The sequence below is a fragment of the Podarcis vaucheri genome (assembly GCF_965113315.1).
Source record: "Podarcis vaucheri genome assembly, chromosome: Z".
Classification (NCBI taxonomy): Eukaryota; Metazoa; Chordata; class Lepidosauria; order Squamata; family Lacertidae; genus Podarcis; species Podarcis vaucheri.
Window position 1 is genome coordinate 38837769 of NC_138758.1, and position 17679 is coordinate 38855447.

A 17679-nucleotide genomic window follows, 5' to 3' on the forward strand; every position below is an offset into this window, starting at 1 on the left:
CCTCTGGTAATAAGTTATTCAGTTTCAAAAGCTACTTACTACAGTGGAATGTGTGTGTGTTTGTGTATGTATGTGCTTCCTGCTGCTAAAGAATGTACTCTGGAAACAGAAAAAGCAGGATACATTCTATAGAGCTGATTCCTGTGGATTAACGAGCTTCTGACCCTTTTGATCTTTTCAGAGCTATTTCAGACTTAGAGGAGCTACTTCCTATCTCATGAAAATTGCACGTGTTTCACTTTTTCTGAAAGTTCCCCAGTACAGAATTGGGTGCTTTGCATAGCTTTTCTTTTTAATCACCCCAAGTTCTAACCATCACGATTCCAGAAGATAGCTTGAAAGTATGCTGACATGGATGATGAATGTTCAAAAGACCAAAAGTGAGGGGGAGGCATCCAGCTATGAGGGTTGTGCGGAGTCTTGGTACTACTGAAAAGCTCCTACTTCTTCTGTAGTTGTTGAGCTTAACCTAGTCCAGGCATGTCCAAAGTCAATTTCGGGTGCCTAATCTGGCCCGCTGGTCGGTTTAATCCTGCCCGTGTGGCAATTTATTTCCTGGGGTAAAATCCTAAAAAACCCTCAACAACTTCAATCCTGAAAAAAGGTTGACAACTTTGGTCAGCCCTCATGGCCCTTCACTTCATCAAATCTGGCACTCATTGAAAAAAGTTTGGACACCACTGACCTAGTCCATAAAGCCCTCCCCCTTTTCTCCATTCCCCTCTTGCGCTCTCTTCTTTGCCAAACAATTATTCATTATTTGAAATATGGCACTATTAAAGCAAATATATGCGTATGTGTGCTTGGGCTGCAAATACAAGAACAGAATGCAATGCCATTTGCTGACATTTTAAATACATAAACATACTCCATCTAGTTCAATTAATAGTTGGGGCTTCCTCTTCTCCTTAGAAGTAGTATGAAACCAATATGCAGTTTAAAAAGCTAAAGCTGCCTATGGTTAATGCACATAATGCATTCTGATGCTTGGCGTTGGATTCCATGGTGTGGTCGTTGGGGCTGCCAACTTTTTCAACTGGTTCCTGCAGCTGTGCCTCTCACTGCAGTTTTCTGAGCAGATGGCTTTTCTGACTTTGCTCTCCATGATATGAAAAGAAACCCCTGTTTATTTCTGCCAGTGGGATTTGGGTCCTTGACAGACTTCTTAAATGCTATTGGCTAAACATCTTATGGACTGGGGCCCATAGCAATGTAGTGTTCTTTTCCATTTCCATTGTCTCTCATGAACCAGGAAAATAGGTGTGGTGATTGTCGGTTAACCTGCTAGACCCACGCTGAGCACATGGGGAAATGACAAATGGTGCCTCTAGCCAATATTTTGTAGGAGGGATTTCAAACACATACTGAAATGTCAGATTTGCTTAAATAAAGAACTCAGTTGCTCTAGTTCAAATAAATCCATTTTAAAAGGGGGGGAATGGAATGTGTGGTTTGGATAGTGATGGAGAAGTCCATTGAAAAGCATGGGATGAACAAATGATTAATTGCACCCATGGCACTTTCTCAAAATTCCAGATATGCTCACTGGCTCTCAGATGTTAGCGGCCCCTGATTTATAATGTTCAAAATGCTTCACACACATCCTAATAGCAGCCCTTACAATAACCTTGCAAGGTAGATCAGTATCATTGTTTTCATATTGCAGACGGAGGGAGCTAATAAAGAGAGAGCGGCTTGCCTTCAACCATTTAATAAGTTTGTGACTGAGGCAAGGTTCCAGCTGAGAACTTTCTGTTGTGTATTGCAACCTCTTAGCTGCCATGGCATCTGTCAGTTTTAAGGAAATTAATAAATGCATATGAGCAAGATCTCACTATATCTGCCCCACCTCCCATCCCAGTTTAAGGACTGGGGAAACTTGGATAATAAGTTGTCACAGTGGTCAACCTGTCATGGCCTCAAAAGTCTCTCATTTGCTTATATTGTAAGGACTTGAATTGATGTTGAAAGTTCATTTAAGGTGGTGGAAAGATTCCATAAATTATTTCTGCCCAGTCCTGAAGTATGATTCAATCTGCTCCAAGGACCTTCCTTTGGTTTCGGGAATGAAAAACGTGAAGATAAGGTTCACTATGCAGATGGCCCCAAAGAAGAAGAAAGGAACCTCCAGACCATACTGTGCCTGGAAAAGAAACAAGAAATTATCCTTTGGACAAGCAGAGAAAGAGGACATGGGGCAGAGTGAAAAGTACTTATTTATGCATTAAATCTATTTCCTAGATGCTCCTCCCACTTTTGACTGTGGCCTTGCCCACTAGTCATATGTGGCCCCTGTGGTAAAAAAAAAACATTCCCCAACCCTGCTCTAGACCCTGGTGAGGGTACTGAGACTTTGGCTTCATTCACACCACTATGCGCCATGGTGGTGCTATGATGCCACTTTAAACAGTCATGGTTTCCTCCAAAGGATTCTGTGGGTTGTACAGTGGTACCTCGGGTTACAGACACTTCAGGTTACAGACTCCACTAACCCAGAAATAGTGCTTCAGGTTAAGAACTTTGCTTCAGGGTAAGAACAGAAATCGTGCTCTGGCAGCGCGGCAGCAGCAGGAGGCCCCATTAGCTAAAGTGGTGCTTCAGGTTAAGAACAGTTTCAGGTTAAGCACGGACCTCCGGAACGAATTAAGTACTTAACCCGAGGTACCACTGTAGTTTGTTAAGGGTGCTAAAGGTTCCCAGGATCAGGGGTCAGACTGTTAAAGCAGGTTAGGGCTGTGTAAATGTTACCAGCTTAAAACACCGCTAGGTCCTTTTTCTCAGTTTCACCTGAAGCTGGGTTTGTGGGGAAAACACATCAAACCATAATATTCCATAAGAAATGACACGATAGATACAGATTGTGGTGGGGCTGCACTGAAGGTGAATGGGGGTGTGTACACAGCCCCTTTCTGTGGCATATCTTGCAACATGTATGAAGTCTCTTCTTCAGGGCTCTCTTAAGCATATGCAGTGCTGAGGTCCAAAGATCCACCTGGCGCCCCCCAAGTCAACATTTTTTAGGGGGGGCCCCCAAAGTTCTTGACATTTTTTTAGGGCGGGCCAGCGAGGTGCACACAGCAGAGCTGTCTGGGCCGGCCACCTCAGCAGCAACAGAGGAGCATGAGGCGGCGGCGGCAGAGCAAGGCTGGGGCCAGGCGCCGGGGGGGGAGGGGTGGGCAAGGAGAGCCCAGCACAACAACAGTCGAGCCCGAGGTGGCGGTGACTGAGTGAAGCCAGACGCCTTGTGTGAGCAGCGTGCTCTGGGCGGGCCTCTTGACGGCCCACCAATCCCAGGCACGCAGGAGAGTGGAGTCAGCCGGCTGCCTCAGCACCTCGCTTGCCCACTCTGACGGGCTCTGCTCCACTCGGCAGCGGCTGTCGGCTCTTCCCAATCCCCGGACTCCAAATCTCAGCCCCAGACTCTCGGCCTGGCACCCCTGAGAGCCCGCGCCTGAGTGCCCCGCACCCCTTGCACCTATGAGTAAGATGACCCTGCTCTTCTTCCTCTACTTACCTTAACCAACAGAAAGACCTTTGTCAAGACAAAGGCAGTCAACCAGCTCACAAGCACACACAGCCCAGACACTGTCCCTCGGGCCTTCAGTGGGAGAATCTCAGCCATCAGCAGCCAGGTGATGGGGCCCCAACCGATGGCATAACCTAGAGACAGGAAAGAGGAGCCCCTCTGAAAAACCTGGAAGAGGTGAGGCCTCGGGCAAAGCTGAATGACTAGTCCTTCCTCAAACATGTTAGTGTGGCAAACCAAAACAGCTATAAATGTCAATTTTGATTTAGTTCTGTTCTATAACAGCAGGTGTAGGGAAGCTTTGGCATAAGGAGAGCCCTGCTGGCTCAGAGGAAAGGCCCATCTAATCCAGTATCCTGTTGTTATAGTGGCCAACCACATACCCCAAAGGGAAGCCAACAAACAGGTTCTGAGCACAACAGCATTCTCCCAACTCATGTTCCTCAGTCACAGGTACTGGAGGTAATACACTTCCATCATGACTGGTAGTCATTGACAGGCTCCTCTTCCTCCATGAATTTGTACAGTACTCATTTAAAGTCATCCAAGCCGGTGGTCATCATTGCCTCTTGTGAATTCCATAGTTAAATTATCTTACTGTGTTTCTCTGATCTGTCCTGCATCTTCCAACGTTCGGCTTCACTGGATGTCCATGAATTCCAGCATTATGACAGACAAGAGAAAAGTTCCTCTCTTTCCACATTCTCCACACCTTGCATAATTTTATACTATAAATGCCCTGTGATCCTCAGTTGAAGGATGGTATATAAATTTAATTTGCAATAATAATAAGCCACATCAAGCTACTGCTTAAAACATTCAGAGGGTATCTGGGTGGCTTCCTGTTCTTGACAATAACATACCTACAATGAAGACCATGGTGGCGATCAGAGGGATGACGGTGAGGCCACTTATCCAGCTGGTAGCCAGGCCCTCGTGGCTACTACTGTTAACCATAATTGCTGAATTATGGGAATATTGAGGTATGAAGTGGATGTAGAAGCCCAAAGTCAAGTTTGAGGCAAGCATAATGATGGCTGTCAAAAAAGAAGAACAACAGTGTGAGATGTGAGCTTTTTAATGTCTGATAATTTCCTCAACCTGCTCATTATTTCACACCCAGTCTCTGGATCCTGACATTCTAGGGAGATGGTCCTGTGGCTAAGAACCTACTGGGTTTTCCCCCCTGTAAAGTGCTTGGGGGTAGGAGAACTTTGGCCTACCCCATGGATGTTGCTAAACTACACCTACCATCCCTAGTGTAGTTTAATGACCAATCTCTCTTCAGAAGGAACTCCAGAATTGTAGCTCTGTGAAGGCCATAAGGGGTTTCCTTAACAGCTTTCAGTACCCTTAATTACAGCTCCCAGAATTCTTGTGTGCAAACCATGACTGTTTAAAGTGGTATCATAGTGGTTTAAATGTGTGGTATGAATGTGGCCTAGGCTGGCAAAGGCAAATGCTGCAAAGCACCAGCGGCCCATTTTACTTTATTGGGTATCTGGTTTGGGGGTGATGGGGAGAGAATGCCCACCCGCACCCCACATGTTCAGTGCTTTCAATTTAATACTTTCTCTCTCCCCGCCCCTCTCTCCCCCACTCCCCCAATGATTGAGCCAAACAATTTCCCAAAGCTGGTTTTGACTCTGCAAAATAGATCTATAGATGCACCAGGTGGGGTGTAATAAGAGTGGACAAAACCTGCACCTGAGATACACAGAAGAACCTTCCTTCCGACTTTGTCCATTGAGAAGGTGGCAACTGCCACTGATGCTAAGCGTACAGCCCCCACGATAACAGCATCATATTGCGGTTCCTGCAAAGGTAAAAGGAGAAACAATTTAGCATATCTGAGGCTCCTTCTTCCCTGAGTCAGCATTTTCTTAAAACAGACACACACAGCGAACAGGAGATAACTGGCCAAACTGGACATGATAATAAATCCTCCCCCACCCCCAACCCATTTCCCCTTTTTCTCGTGTCTCTTTAGGTTGTAAGCCTGAGGAAAATGAGAGTTGTTGTTTTTTTCTGTTACGAGAACGAATTTAATAAACTAAGAATGATATTATATTTTTTCTTAATCAATAGCGGATGTGGATGAGGAGCAATTTTTTATGGTGATTCCAAATGCCACATTTAGCTTCATGCCTAGTTTGGTGCTGGGGTGTGGGGAACGTACAGGTTGTAAAGGTATTTTATTTTATTTATCACCTCTATATGCCGCCTTTTCTCAAGGTGGTGTACATCGTTTCCCTCCTCCCCAACTCATCCTCACAAAAATCCTGTGAGGTATATTAGGCAGAGAGATGGTGACTGGCGCAAGGTCACTCAAGCAGCTTCATGGCTGAGTCAGGATTCGAACCCTGGTCTCCCAGGTCCTGGTCCAAAACTCTAACCATTGTGCCACAATGGTAGAAACTAAACACACAGTGAACAAGCAGTGCCTTCACTTCTGTAGGCTGATTTGGTATTTGACTCCCTCAATGCTGTTAAATTAGAACTCCCATCAGCCCATCAGCATAGGCAATGGTCAGGGGAGTTGCGGGGCAGGGGCTGTCTGTATAATGAAAAACTTTAATAAAAACATGGGGAAACACCCTCCCCTTGGGCAGTGATACTGATGTAGAACAGAATGTCTCTCCTTTCGTCTGAGGAACGTTGGAAGGCATGCTTTAAAGACTAAATTACATCTGCTCCATAAATTTAAATCACTCTCTTACTACTTTAAGCAGTCATGGCTTTCCCCCAAAGCATCCTGTGAACTGTTATTAGGAAGCCCGTTCACAAATGAGAGTTCGCAGGATACTTCAGTGGAAGCCAAAAAAGGAAGGCAGTGGGTGGAATGGGGGTGGGGACAGGTCCTGAGGAGAATTTTGGATAAGTGGCTAGCTTACCAATATGACCTCTGTGCTGTTAAATATCACCTGCAAGTATACAAGAATGGGGGTAACCCCTGAGAGCTGCTGCAGGAACCTCATCAACAAGGTGATAGCCAGCGGTTTCCAGATGTAGGGCTGCTTGATCTCTCTCCAAGAAATTGGTCTGTTCTAAGGAAATATGGATACAAACGGCTCAGACAGACCCATTTCACACACACCCAGGAACAAGGTCAGGATTTTGTGGAATGGCCTCCAAGGAATGGAATGACGCCTTTCCTTTTGCTTGGCTCTCCCTTTCGATAGACAATTGCTCCTATGTGTAGGGAGCCTTTGGCCTTCAAGAGAGTGCTGAAGTACCATTCTCCCCTGGGAGTTGTAGTTCAGCAGCACCTGAAGGGTCAATGGCTCATCACACCTGTTCTACATCAAGAAGAAGACAGATTCACATCGCACTTGAGGATTCGCTGCCTTCCAGATGAACAGAGGAGGAATTGCTGTGGGAAACTATTTCCATTCAGGGGTATATTCTAGACTTGGCCAACCTTGTGCCCTCTTGGTAGTGGCGCCCTCCCTGTGGAACGCCCTCCCACCAGATGTCAAAGAGAACAACAACTACCAGACTTTTAGAAGACATCTGAAGGCAGCCCTGTTTAGGGAAGCTTTTAATGTTTGATGTATTACAGTATTTTAATATTTTTTTGGAAGCTGCCCAGAGTGGCTGGGGAAGCCCAGCCAGATGGGCGGGGTATAAATAATAAATTATTATTATTATTAATATTACTAGATGTTTTGAACTACAATTCCCACCGGCCCCAGCAAGCATAGGCAGCTCGGCAGGCTATTTCAAAAGCTTCAAAGGTGGGGAAGACAGTGCGGGGGAGCCAGGGTCGTCTTAAGCATATCTGGCGCCATGGTGCAAGGATCCCTCCGCTGCCCCCCCACCCCCACATTTCCTTCTAGGCAGGCAGTGGCTGGAGGGCAGCTCCTCCAGCGGGGCGGAGGCTCCTGGTGCGGCGCGGCATGGAGGAGGCAGGTGAGGGCGGCGAGCTGATGTTGGGAGGCGCCACGTCCAGCCTCTGCCTCTTCCCTTGCACCCTCCAGAACTTGGTGCTGTGGAGCCCCACGCCACTAGCCTCTATGGCTAAGACACCCCTGGGGAGAGTGTGCAATACGACTACCATGTTAAGTAATTGTAGCTTTAAAACTCCAGGCCACTTTGCAAAGGAATCTGCCAGACTGCAGATTCTAAAATGGGCCACTGACCTGCCCCTGGTCATAATCCTCTTGGGTTGGATTAAGTACTGTACTTTTCCATGTATAAAACTATGTTTTTTACTGGAAAATTATGTTTAAAAATAGGGGGTTGTCTTACACATGGGTAGTGCCTAGCGGGGACGTGGGATTTTCTTAATTTTTAGTCCCCCAAAATAGGGGGCATCTTATACACGGGGGCGTGTTATACACGGAAAAGTACAGTAAGTGAGATTTAGAATCTGAGTAAAGGCAGATTCCTCCTTCAGCTCTACTTTTGAGACACAATAGTGTAATTTGGGAGCAGGAGGCACAGAAGGAGATCAGAAAATTGGGGTGGTGCCACTTTAGACTTCTCCTAGTTAACTGCAAACTGCAAGGCAGTTTTTATATTAATATATATATATATATATATATATATATATATATATATATATATATATATTACAGGGTGGGTTGGAGTATCATTTCCCATCATTTCGTAGCAGTCATAGCAGTAAGGAAGGGATAGGGGGAGAAATTTGGTTTGGTTACCAAGTTCACTGTTTCCAAAACAATATACAGTGGTACCTCAGTTTACGAACTTAATCCGTTCTAGAAGTCTGTTCTTAAACCAAAGCTGTTCTTAAACCAAGGTGCTCTCTCCCTAATGAGGCCTCCTGCAGCTGGCGCCCTTCCACCATTCGGCTTCCATTCTTAGAAAGAGGTAAAGTTTGCAAACTGGGACACTACTTCCAGTTTTGCGGAGTTCATAAACCGAATAGTTCGTAAACAGGGCTGTTCTTAAACTGAGGTACCACTGTACAAACTAAAACACAGCCCTCCTTCAAAATTCACACTTTGCCAAATTTTGCAGTGCTCCACTTGAGCCAAGAAAGATGTATAAAAATGAAAATGCTAGGCAAAGCATCCATAAAAATGCATATATGAGTGAAAATTGAATTAGAGAAAATTGGCCTTGCCAAAAATGGGGGGGGGGGGAATTAGGCAACATTTCATAAAAAAATGTGTACAGTAAGAGAGATTCACACAAAAATGTTGACAAATTTTCACAGGAGCTTTTTTTTTTTTTTTTGTAAGTTGCAAAAGGATGTGAAAATGTGGAGAACGGAATTTACGACTGGAACAAAGGAACTGAAATTGACATGTTCGCGCATCCTTCCATTGCACACCTGCTCACTGAAGCTTTCCTTGATTCGCTCGTATTCCCACCAGTACTCTGCATTTGCTCCTCTCAGCCATACCAGGGCATCAAGGGCCTTATCCTCCCTCCCCTTGGAGACCAAAAAACGAGGTGAGTCAGGCATGAAAGACAGCAGTACGACCATGAGAAGGACGGGCACCTGTCCAGCCACCGCCATCCAGCGCCAGGGAACAACGAGGCCTGCAGTGGGAAGAGGACAGCTGCAACAGTAATAAACAACCATACCCCTCTATTCCCCATGTTCAGAGATGGTGCAGTCCACACTTGGGGAACCTTTGGGCCTCCAGATGTTGCTGAATTACTGCTCCCATCATCCCTGGCTGTTGGCCATGCTGACTGGGGCTGATATAGTTCAAGAGTATCTGGAGGGCCAAAGATTACCCATACCTGTTGTAGTCCATTATCAGCTGGAAGACACCATGGTGATTGCCCCAGCTTTGGGCACAACAGCTTAAATGTATGGTAATTCCGGTCCTTTTAATCATCTTGGGAAGGCCTACAACATTACTGCTGGATCCCCTTTCTCTCTCCATTCCTTTACCAGGCAGGCTGTTTCAAAAACCTTACATGTTCTGACTTAATTGGCAGGCGCCCTGAGCGACTGCATTATCTCTACCCAATCTGTTGTTTCGATCTCGGGTTTTGCAACCAAGAGCCTGACTGAGACATTATCGGCTCCCCAATCCTGTCCAGTGTGTTTGGTCTTCCGTGGGCACTTCCTGGCTCTTGCGTTACGCAGTCCTTGCCTCTTGAATGTCAACCTGAACATTTACAGAAAAGGTTGCCTGGCCCCTGAAAGAATAACCTGAAGAGCCAGTGTGCTGCAATGGTTGAAGAGTTGGACTACGACCTGGGAGGCCAGGGTTCAAATCTATCTGATTCCAACAGGAAGTGCCTTTCGTGACTCCAACCATTGGTTCATCTAGCTCAGTAATGCCTGCACTGGATGGCAACAGACCTCGAAAGGTTTCAGATGCAGGTCTCTCCCAGCCTTAACTGCAGAAGCTGGGGAGTGAACATGGCATGCAAAGCAGATGCTCTGTTATGGTGCTATAGCCCTTTCCAGGAATATAAGAAACCACCTTATGTTGAGCCAGCCCATTGGTCCATCTAGCTCAGCGGTTCTCAACCTGTGGGTCCCCAGATGTTGTTGGACTACAACTCCCATCATTCCTGAGCTCTGGCCTTGCTAGCTAGGGGTGATGGGAGTTGATCTAGCTCATTACTGTTTGTACTGACTGCAGCAGTTCTCCAAGAGTTTCAGACAAAGGAATAAGAGCCTGCTGGATCAGGCCAATGGCCCTTCTAGTCCAGCATACTGTTCTCACAGTTGCCAACCCGATGCCCCAATGGGTAGCCCGCAAGCAGCACCCAAGATCAAGGGCACTCTCCTCTCCTCTGGAGTCTTTCACAGCCCTACCTGGAGCTACTGGCTATTAAACCTAGGACATTTCTACATGCAAAGCAGATGCTCTGCCACTGATCTGAAGCCCACGCCCCAGACATTGGCTAAGCTCTTATAACCAATGTGTGTTTCTGCCAAAGGTCTGAGAAAGGGTTAAATGCAGAATGACTTCAAAAGATCAGATAAATAGCTTGTGAAATTTCCAGTGTTTCTCCAAACAAATAAACAAGGAGTCTCTGGGTTGGAAACCCTGCAATTTGGGGAGGTCCTGAGCTGGTCTTACTTGTCCAACCAGAAGACTAGGCCCCTGTATTGGAAGAGGGGATGCAAGACTCTGGCAGGGGGAGGAGAAGGATACCTTAATCCTTCCAGAACAAACAAAGCATTCCAATCATCTCTGAAGCCCAGTTCTCCTGTCTGAAGACACCACTGATCTAAGGACCACCAGCCGCTCTATGTTTAAGCCAATAGTCTGACGCTGATCTGTTCCTCCAGAATTCACATCTATTACTTGCCTAAAGCATAGAGGAAAAGGGCACCCAAGACGGCCATGATCTGAGGGCAGGAGCCCAAAGCTCCCCGGACTCCAGGGTGAGAGATCTCAGAGATGTACACCTGGAGGGACAGAAAAGGAAGGTAAGTTGCCAGAATTTTAATCAGCAGAACAGGGGTGTGTGTGTTCAAGTAGGCTTTGCACAGAGTAGACCCAGTGAAATTAATGGACCTAAGTTAATGGACATAGCCACAGTTAGGGATGGATGAATGTATCAGTTTCAGCTCCTCTCAGTTTCTCGTTTTAACAAGCATAACGTCAGTCATTCACGTTTGTACATCAGCCTGCATTGTTTTTTTATAAATAATATGTCCTCAAAAAAAATTCATCAACATTTTTTGTGCAAATGTCTCCTACTCTACATGTTATTTCTGAGCAGTTTTGCACTTCTGTAGGTTATTTTCACTGATGTATGCATTGATGCACTTTACCTTAGCACATACATTTTTTGAGGCATTGCGTGGCTGGAAAACTGTAGTGCAAAATCCAGATGCGTGGGGATTTTGTAGAATGGCTGTGTTTTGGTTCAAATATTGTGTTGGGAATTGCATTTTTTTAAAGTTTACATTTGAATGAGAACTTAATTTCTCCCCTGTTCCTTGCCACATACTGTCGGATGCAATATGCCTCTGACTCCCAGTTGCTGGGAATCATAGGTGTAGAGTACTCTGAGTTGCACTCAGGGCCCTACAAAGGTAGGTTAATATGAAAATCAAACAGCTCATTATTGTCAACACTGATTGGCAGTGACTTTCCAAGATTTTAGCTGGGGAAATTTTCCCAGATAACAGGGACCTTCCACATAAAAAGCAGGTGGCTCTACCACTGAGCTACGACTGTTCCCCTAAAATTAAATTAAGTTTTCCAGTCCTTATGGTTCCGAATAATGGTCTGGTCTAAATGGAAAAACTTGGGAAGCTGCCTTCTACTATGTCGGATGCACTGCTCCAGTATTGTTGACTTTGTTAGTGGCTCTCCAAGGTTTCAGACTGGGGATATTCCCAGCCCTACCTGAAGATACCATGGGTTGAATCTGGGGCCTTCTGTATGCAAGGCAGATGCTCTCCTATTGAACTACAACTCAGGACACCACTACCTCCAACTTCCCTATTTTAAATATTGCTTAACCAAATTACACTGGCTCAACCAGTAAATGGAAGAGGAGGGAGGTGTGTGTGGCAAAGACAATTATCACTTTACCATCCAGGCTCTTTGGCACATGCCCGAAAGCAGCTGCAGAGGCAAGAAAATCTCTATGACCCATCCAAGTTCCAGTGTGGGCTTGGCAATTCCTGGATGTTTTCTGGGAAGAGGGACTGGTTATTACACCACTCTCAGAATGGTGGTTTTGGGAGGTGAACAGGAGTCATCTAATGATTCTTGGCACCCTGAACAAACTACTGTACACTTCCCAGGATTCTTTGGGAGGAAGCCATGACTGTTTAAAGTGGCCTCAAGGTGCTCTCAACGTATGGTACACAATCTGAGTTTGCTGGAATGAGATTGAACCTCAAGGAAAAGTACATTGTTGACTTACTGGGATGGAAGCAGAAGTCACTCCCCCAGCAAATCCCGTTAACAGCCTGCCCACCAGCAGCATCCAGGTCCCTTGGGCGCTGGTCATGAAGAGATATCCGATGACAGATGGGACAGCAGAGAACATGATGCTCAGCTTGCGGCCCAGGTAGTCGTTGAAATACATGGTGCCCAAACCACCTGCTGCGACTCCAAGGGTGAACACAGACTGCCAGACACACAAAGAAACAGAGGCAATATGTTAGGAAAGCAAATTTGATCATGATGGTGGCCTGAAACCATAGAAATAGGAGTGCAACTAGTAAGCTTTGAATTCAGCACCCTGAGAAATCTGGTCTGGGGGGAAAATAAATTTTCTATGATGAAGGAAAGATTTGAGGGAGCTGGGTATGCATAGCATGGAGAAGAGCATTCTGGGAGCTAATATAAGGTAGGGCTGCCATACGTCCGGCAAACAGAATATGACGGTATTGGTTGTTTGAGATTTTGCAAAAAAAACAACACTCAACAACTTTTGTTCGAATTGCGTCCGAAATATGGCCACCCTAATATAATGGCCGAAGTGCTGTCACATGGAAGATGGAGCCTTTTGTTTTCTGTTGCTCCAGAGGGCAGGATCTGAACCAATAAATTCAAATGATTAAAAAGAAGATTCTGACTAAACGTAAGGAAGATATTTCTGACAGTAAGAGCTGTTTGAGAACAGTGGAATGGACTCTCTCAGGAGGTGATGGACTCTCCTTCAATGGAGATTTCTGAACAAATGCCAGGTGGCCATCAGTTGGGGATTCTTTAGCTACAATTCCTGCATTGCAGGGGGTTGAACTAGATGACCCTTGTGGTCCCTTCCAGTGGCGGAGCTTCATGCTCTGGCACCGGGGGCAGAGATCAGGCGTGGGCATGGCTGGCGCGCATCCTGAGGGCATGGCACACCGCCTGCAGGGTCGTGGTGCCCAGCACGGGTGGTGGTGGGCAGCTGTGATGGCGTTCCATCGGGATTGCACTGTCGGGGGTGGTATGCTCCCCCTGCTCCCCTCTTCCTCCGCCAGTGGTCCCTTCTAGCTCTCAGGGTGATTAGCTTCTCCTATATAGAACTATGAGTATTTTGCCCAGGAAGGAAGCATCACAAGCAAGTCTAGTGGGTTGTATGGTCTGTTCATTAAAGTTGTGTTTGTCTTTGGAGTCGGCAATGACACCTGAACAATTACTCTCACTAGAATGAAGATTACAAACTAGGGGGGCTGGGATAGGTTGTGGAAAATAGGCAGAGCTGACATGCCTCTTAAACCCACCCATCAACTATATTTAAGTATATTTGCATATTGTTAAAGCCTCAGTGTAGGCGATGTTAAGAGAAAGAAAGGAAACATATGACATTATGGTTTAATCAACAAAAAACTCCCACATTGTCAGACAGGAAGGCCACTTTTAACACAGCCTCCTCTGCTAGAGCAACACACTGGAGCCAAAGCAGCAGCACCCAGTGGATGTATTTATCTCTCTGCCCTACTGGTTAAAATTAGCATCCGTTGACTAATCTGATGGATTTGCAGATCGCTTCCCAGATTAAAATTCTTAGGCCTAATCATCTCTGCAAAATGCACTTGTTTAATTTTGCAGAATCCTAGAGTTGGGCAGGGTCTTGTAGGCCATCTTCTAATTCAGGTCCCTGGAAAATCTTCCCAGGCCATGGAAATGTAAAGAAACTGAAGGTACATTCTTTCACCTTTGGTGGATGTGCCCAAGGATTAAGGCTTTCTGGGAAATGATATATAATGAACTGAAAAAGGTATTTAAATATACCTTCTTGAAGAAACCAGAGGCCTTCTTCCTGGGCATAGTCGGCCAATCGGTGTTAAAGAAGGACAGAATTTTCTTTATGTATGCTACAACAGCAGCAAGAATACTCATCGCAAAGTATTGGAAGACACAAGATCTACCCACTTTAGAAGAATGGCAGATGAAAGTGATGGACTACATGGAATTGGCGGAAATGACTGGTAGAATCCGAGACCAGGGAGAAGAGTCGGTGGAAGAAATTTAAAGATTATTTGCAGAAATATTACAAAATTAATGAATGTTAGAATGATGTTTGATTGAAGTTAAGTGGTTTCTAGCTGTAATGATATAAAAGAATATGGAAAATTGGATTTCTAAATAGTAAAAATTTAATGTTACAATATATTAAGATTAAAGATCAGGATAATAAGGAGGGAAAGAAATTGCTGAATTAATTAATTGAATTGGTACACAAAAAAGGGAGGTATGAGGAGGTCAGGGAAACAAGGATATGAATGTAAGATATGGAAAGATTGATTTTTTTAATTTTAATTTTTCCCCCTTTTTTCTGTAAGTGTACTTACTGTTTATTCTGTATTTTTCTTGTATTTTTATTTTTGTCTTTTACCTTTGTATTTTTTGTTTTTATGTAATTCCTTTTTCTGAAATTTTAATAAATATTTTATAAAAAAAATAAAAAAATAAAACGTTTTATTTGCAGCTGTAAAAAAAAAAAATCTTCCCAGGCCACAACCCTCACCAGCCCTGCTTTGCATACTCCTCGAGTGGTTGAAATGAGCTGGATGAAGGCAAATACCTCAAGGAATTGCCTCTTTCCATATGAAGCAACTTGGACTCCGAGATCATCTTCTGAGGCCCTTCTTTGTGTGCCTTCTCCACGAGAGATCCTGAGGATGGCAACACGAGAACGGGCCTTTTCGGCAGCGGCTCCCTGTGTGTGGAATGTTCTCCCCAGGGAGGTTCATCTGGTGCCTTCATTATACACCTTTAGGCACCAGGGGAAAGCATTGTTCTTTAGCCCATGCATTTGAGAGATTGACATCCACTGCCCTTTTAAAATGTGTTGGGGAGGAGGGGATTATTGGATTGTTTTTGTTTTTATTATTTATTCTCTGTTTTTACATTGTGGTTTTATGTTCTAACTGCCCTGAGACTTGCAGGCATATACAGTGGTACCTCAGGTTAAGTACTTAATTCGTTCCGGAGGTCCGTTCTTAGCCTGAAACTGTTCTTAACCTGAAGCACCACTTTAGCTAATGGGGCCTCCTGCTGCTGCTGCGACGCCGGAGCACGATTTCTGTTCTCATCCTGAAGCAAAGTTCTTAACCCAAGGTACTATTTCTGGGTTAGCGGAGTCTGTCACCTGAAGCTTATGTAACCTGAAGTGTATGTAACCTGAGGTACCGCTGTATATTCATTCATTCATTCACCCCGCCCACTCTGGGCGGCTTGCAACACATATAAAACCACAGAAAATCATCAACCATTAAAAACTTCCCTATACAGTCATACCTTGAGTTGAATGTGCACGTTGAATGTGTTGAATGTGAACGGAGCACGTTACTTCTGGGTTTCGCCTCTCGCGCATGCGCAGACGCTCAAAATGACATCACGCGAATGCGCGGAAGCGACGAAACGCGACCCACGCAGACGCGCCGTCATGTCTTACGTTCCATTCAAGATGTGAAAGGGGCTCCGGAACGGATCCCGTTCACATCCCGAGGTACCACTGTACAGGATTGCCTTCAGATGTCTTCTAAAAGTCGTGTAGTTATTAATAATAGCATTTGCATTGTAGTTCCACCCACTTTTGCCTCTAGCCCCTCCCACAACTGCTTTGCAGCCCTTGGAAAGTTATCCAGGGGGGAATGTGGCCCTTGATTTATTATTATTATTATTATTATTATTATTATTATTATTATTATTAATTTATACCCTACCCATCTGGCTGGGATTCCCCAGCCACTCTGGGCGGCTTCCAACAGAATATTAAAATACGATAGTCTATTAAACATTAAGAGCTTCCCTAAACAGGGCTGCCTTCAGATGTCTTCTAAAAGTCTGGTAGTTGTTCTTCTCTTTGACATCTGGTGGGAGGGCATTCCACAGGGCGGGTGCCACTACCAAGAAGGCCCTCTGCCTGGTTCCCTGTAACTTGGCTTCTTGCAGCGAGGGAACCGCCAGAAGGCCCTCGGCACTGGCCCTCAGTGTCTGGGCAGAACGATGGGGGTGGAGACGCTCCTTCAGGTATACTGGACCGAGGCCGTTTAGGGCTTTAAAGGTCAGCAGCGACACTTTGAATTGTGCTCAGAAACGTACTGGGAGCCAGTGTAGATCTTTGCAAAAAGGTTCCCCACCCCTATGCTAATCCAACCACAAGGTCACAGAAGAAAACTTAAGAGTAAGAACATCTCCAGGGCTCATCAGGTTCCAGCTGAAGACTTCCAAAGCAGAGGAGTCTATTCCTCCTCTTGGTAATTGGTTTGTTGCTAAACCTCTCTTACTGACAATATAATTTTCCTAACGTTCCATCTAAACCTACCCTCCTGTACCTGAAGCCTATGAGATCCACTTCTGCCCTCTGGAGCAGCAGAGAACCATTTTGTCCCCTTACAGATTTGAAAAATGCAATCATGTCCTCTCAACAACCCTGCAAGCGAGGTAGAGTCGACCAATCCAAGATACAGCAACTTGCCCAGAAATAGAAGGCATATCCTTGCTTCAGCCTCACCCCCTCACTCAGCTTGGATTCTTCCATTGCAAAGGTTGAAGCAGATTCTGGGGGCCAACAATCTTTTGGTTGAGCCCAGGGCTGCTGGGTCTCCTAAGGCTCACGTGATGGCATATAGACCAGGGGGTGGAGCCTACCAGGATGGGGTGGGGCTTGGTCAACATGGAATGGGCCAAACCACAAAAAGGCACACACACCCCGTCACCATCAGCAGTGAAAGAGTGAGTGAAGATCTACATCAGGAACAAGGGGGATGGGGGGGATAAAGACATTCTTTGGGAACAAGGGTGGATGGAGACTAGCAGCACTTCCTGTATAGCAAAAGGCCACTGTAGAAGTGGCATGGGGGTGCTGCCAAGGAAGTGGCAGATCTGGCCTCCAAGAAGCATGCTGCAGCTGCCACTGGGTAGAAGCGATAAATTTATTGGAGGGTGGATCTGTTTCCCCTCTGAGTCCTTCCACCCTTGTGGATCCTGCTTCATAGGTGGACCAGCCCTGGCTAGCAGCAAAAGTTCCCAAGCAGAAACTAGACCACCCCATCAGTCTTAGATTTTAATATTTCCCATGGAGACCCAGAGAAAGAGGCTAAAACCCTGCAGCTTTGGGTCATATTTTGAGACCTGGCACCCCTTGGGAACACTGCAATCCAACCGATGGCATGCACCTCTCAGGTCTATTTCTCCCGCCTTTCCTGGTGGCTGGCCATTCTTACCCCAAACCAGGATGCCGTTGCCTCTGTTAGTCTTAAGTTGCGGACCAGAGATTTTTCCAAAGCAGGGATGACCGGGGAGGTG

General features: G+C 45.6%; 1 protein-coding gene across 1 annotated transcript; it reads right to left on the reverse strand.

The window, feature by feature from the left end:
• Positions 1-1695: 1695 nt before the first annotated feature.
• On the reverse strand, positions 1696-16987 carry SLC2A6 (solute carrier family 2 member 6). The gene is made up of 9 exons (XM_082207367.1): positions 16850-16987; positions 12356-12562; positions 10781-10880; positions 8829-9040; positions 6421-6573; positions 5234-5342; positions 4390-4563; positions 3515-3660; positions 1696-2143 (listed from the first exon to the last, which is right to left on the reverse strand). Exons 1-9 carry the CDS (start codon positions 16910-16912, stop codon positions 2003-2005), a joined length of 1305 nt encoding a protein of 434 aa, XP_082063493.1. The 5' UTR covers positions 16913-16987; the 3' UTR covers positions 1696-2002.
• Between the last annotated feature and the right edge of the window lie 692 nt (positions 16988-17679).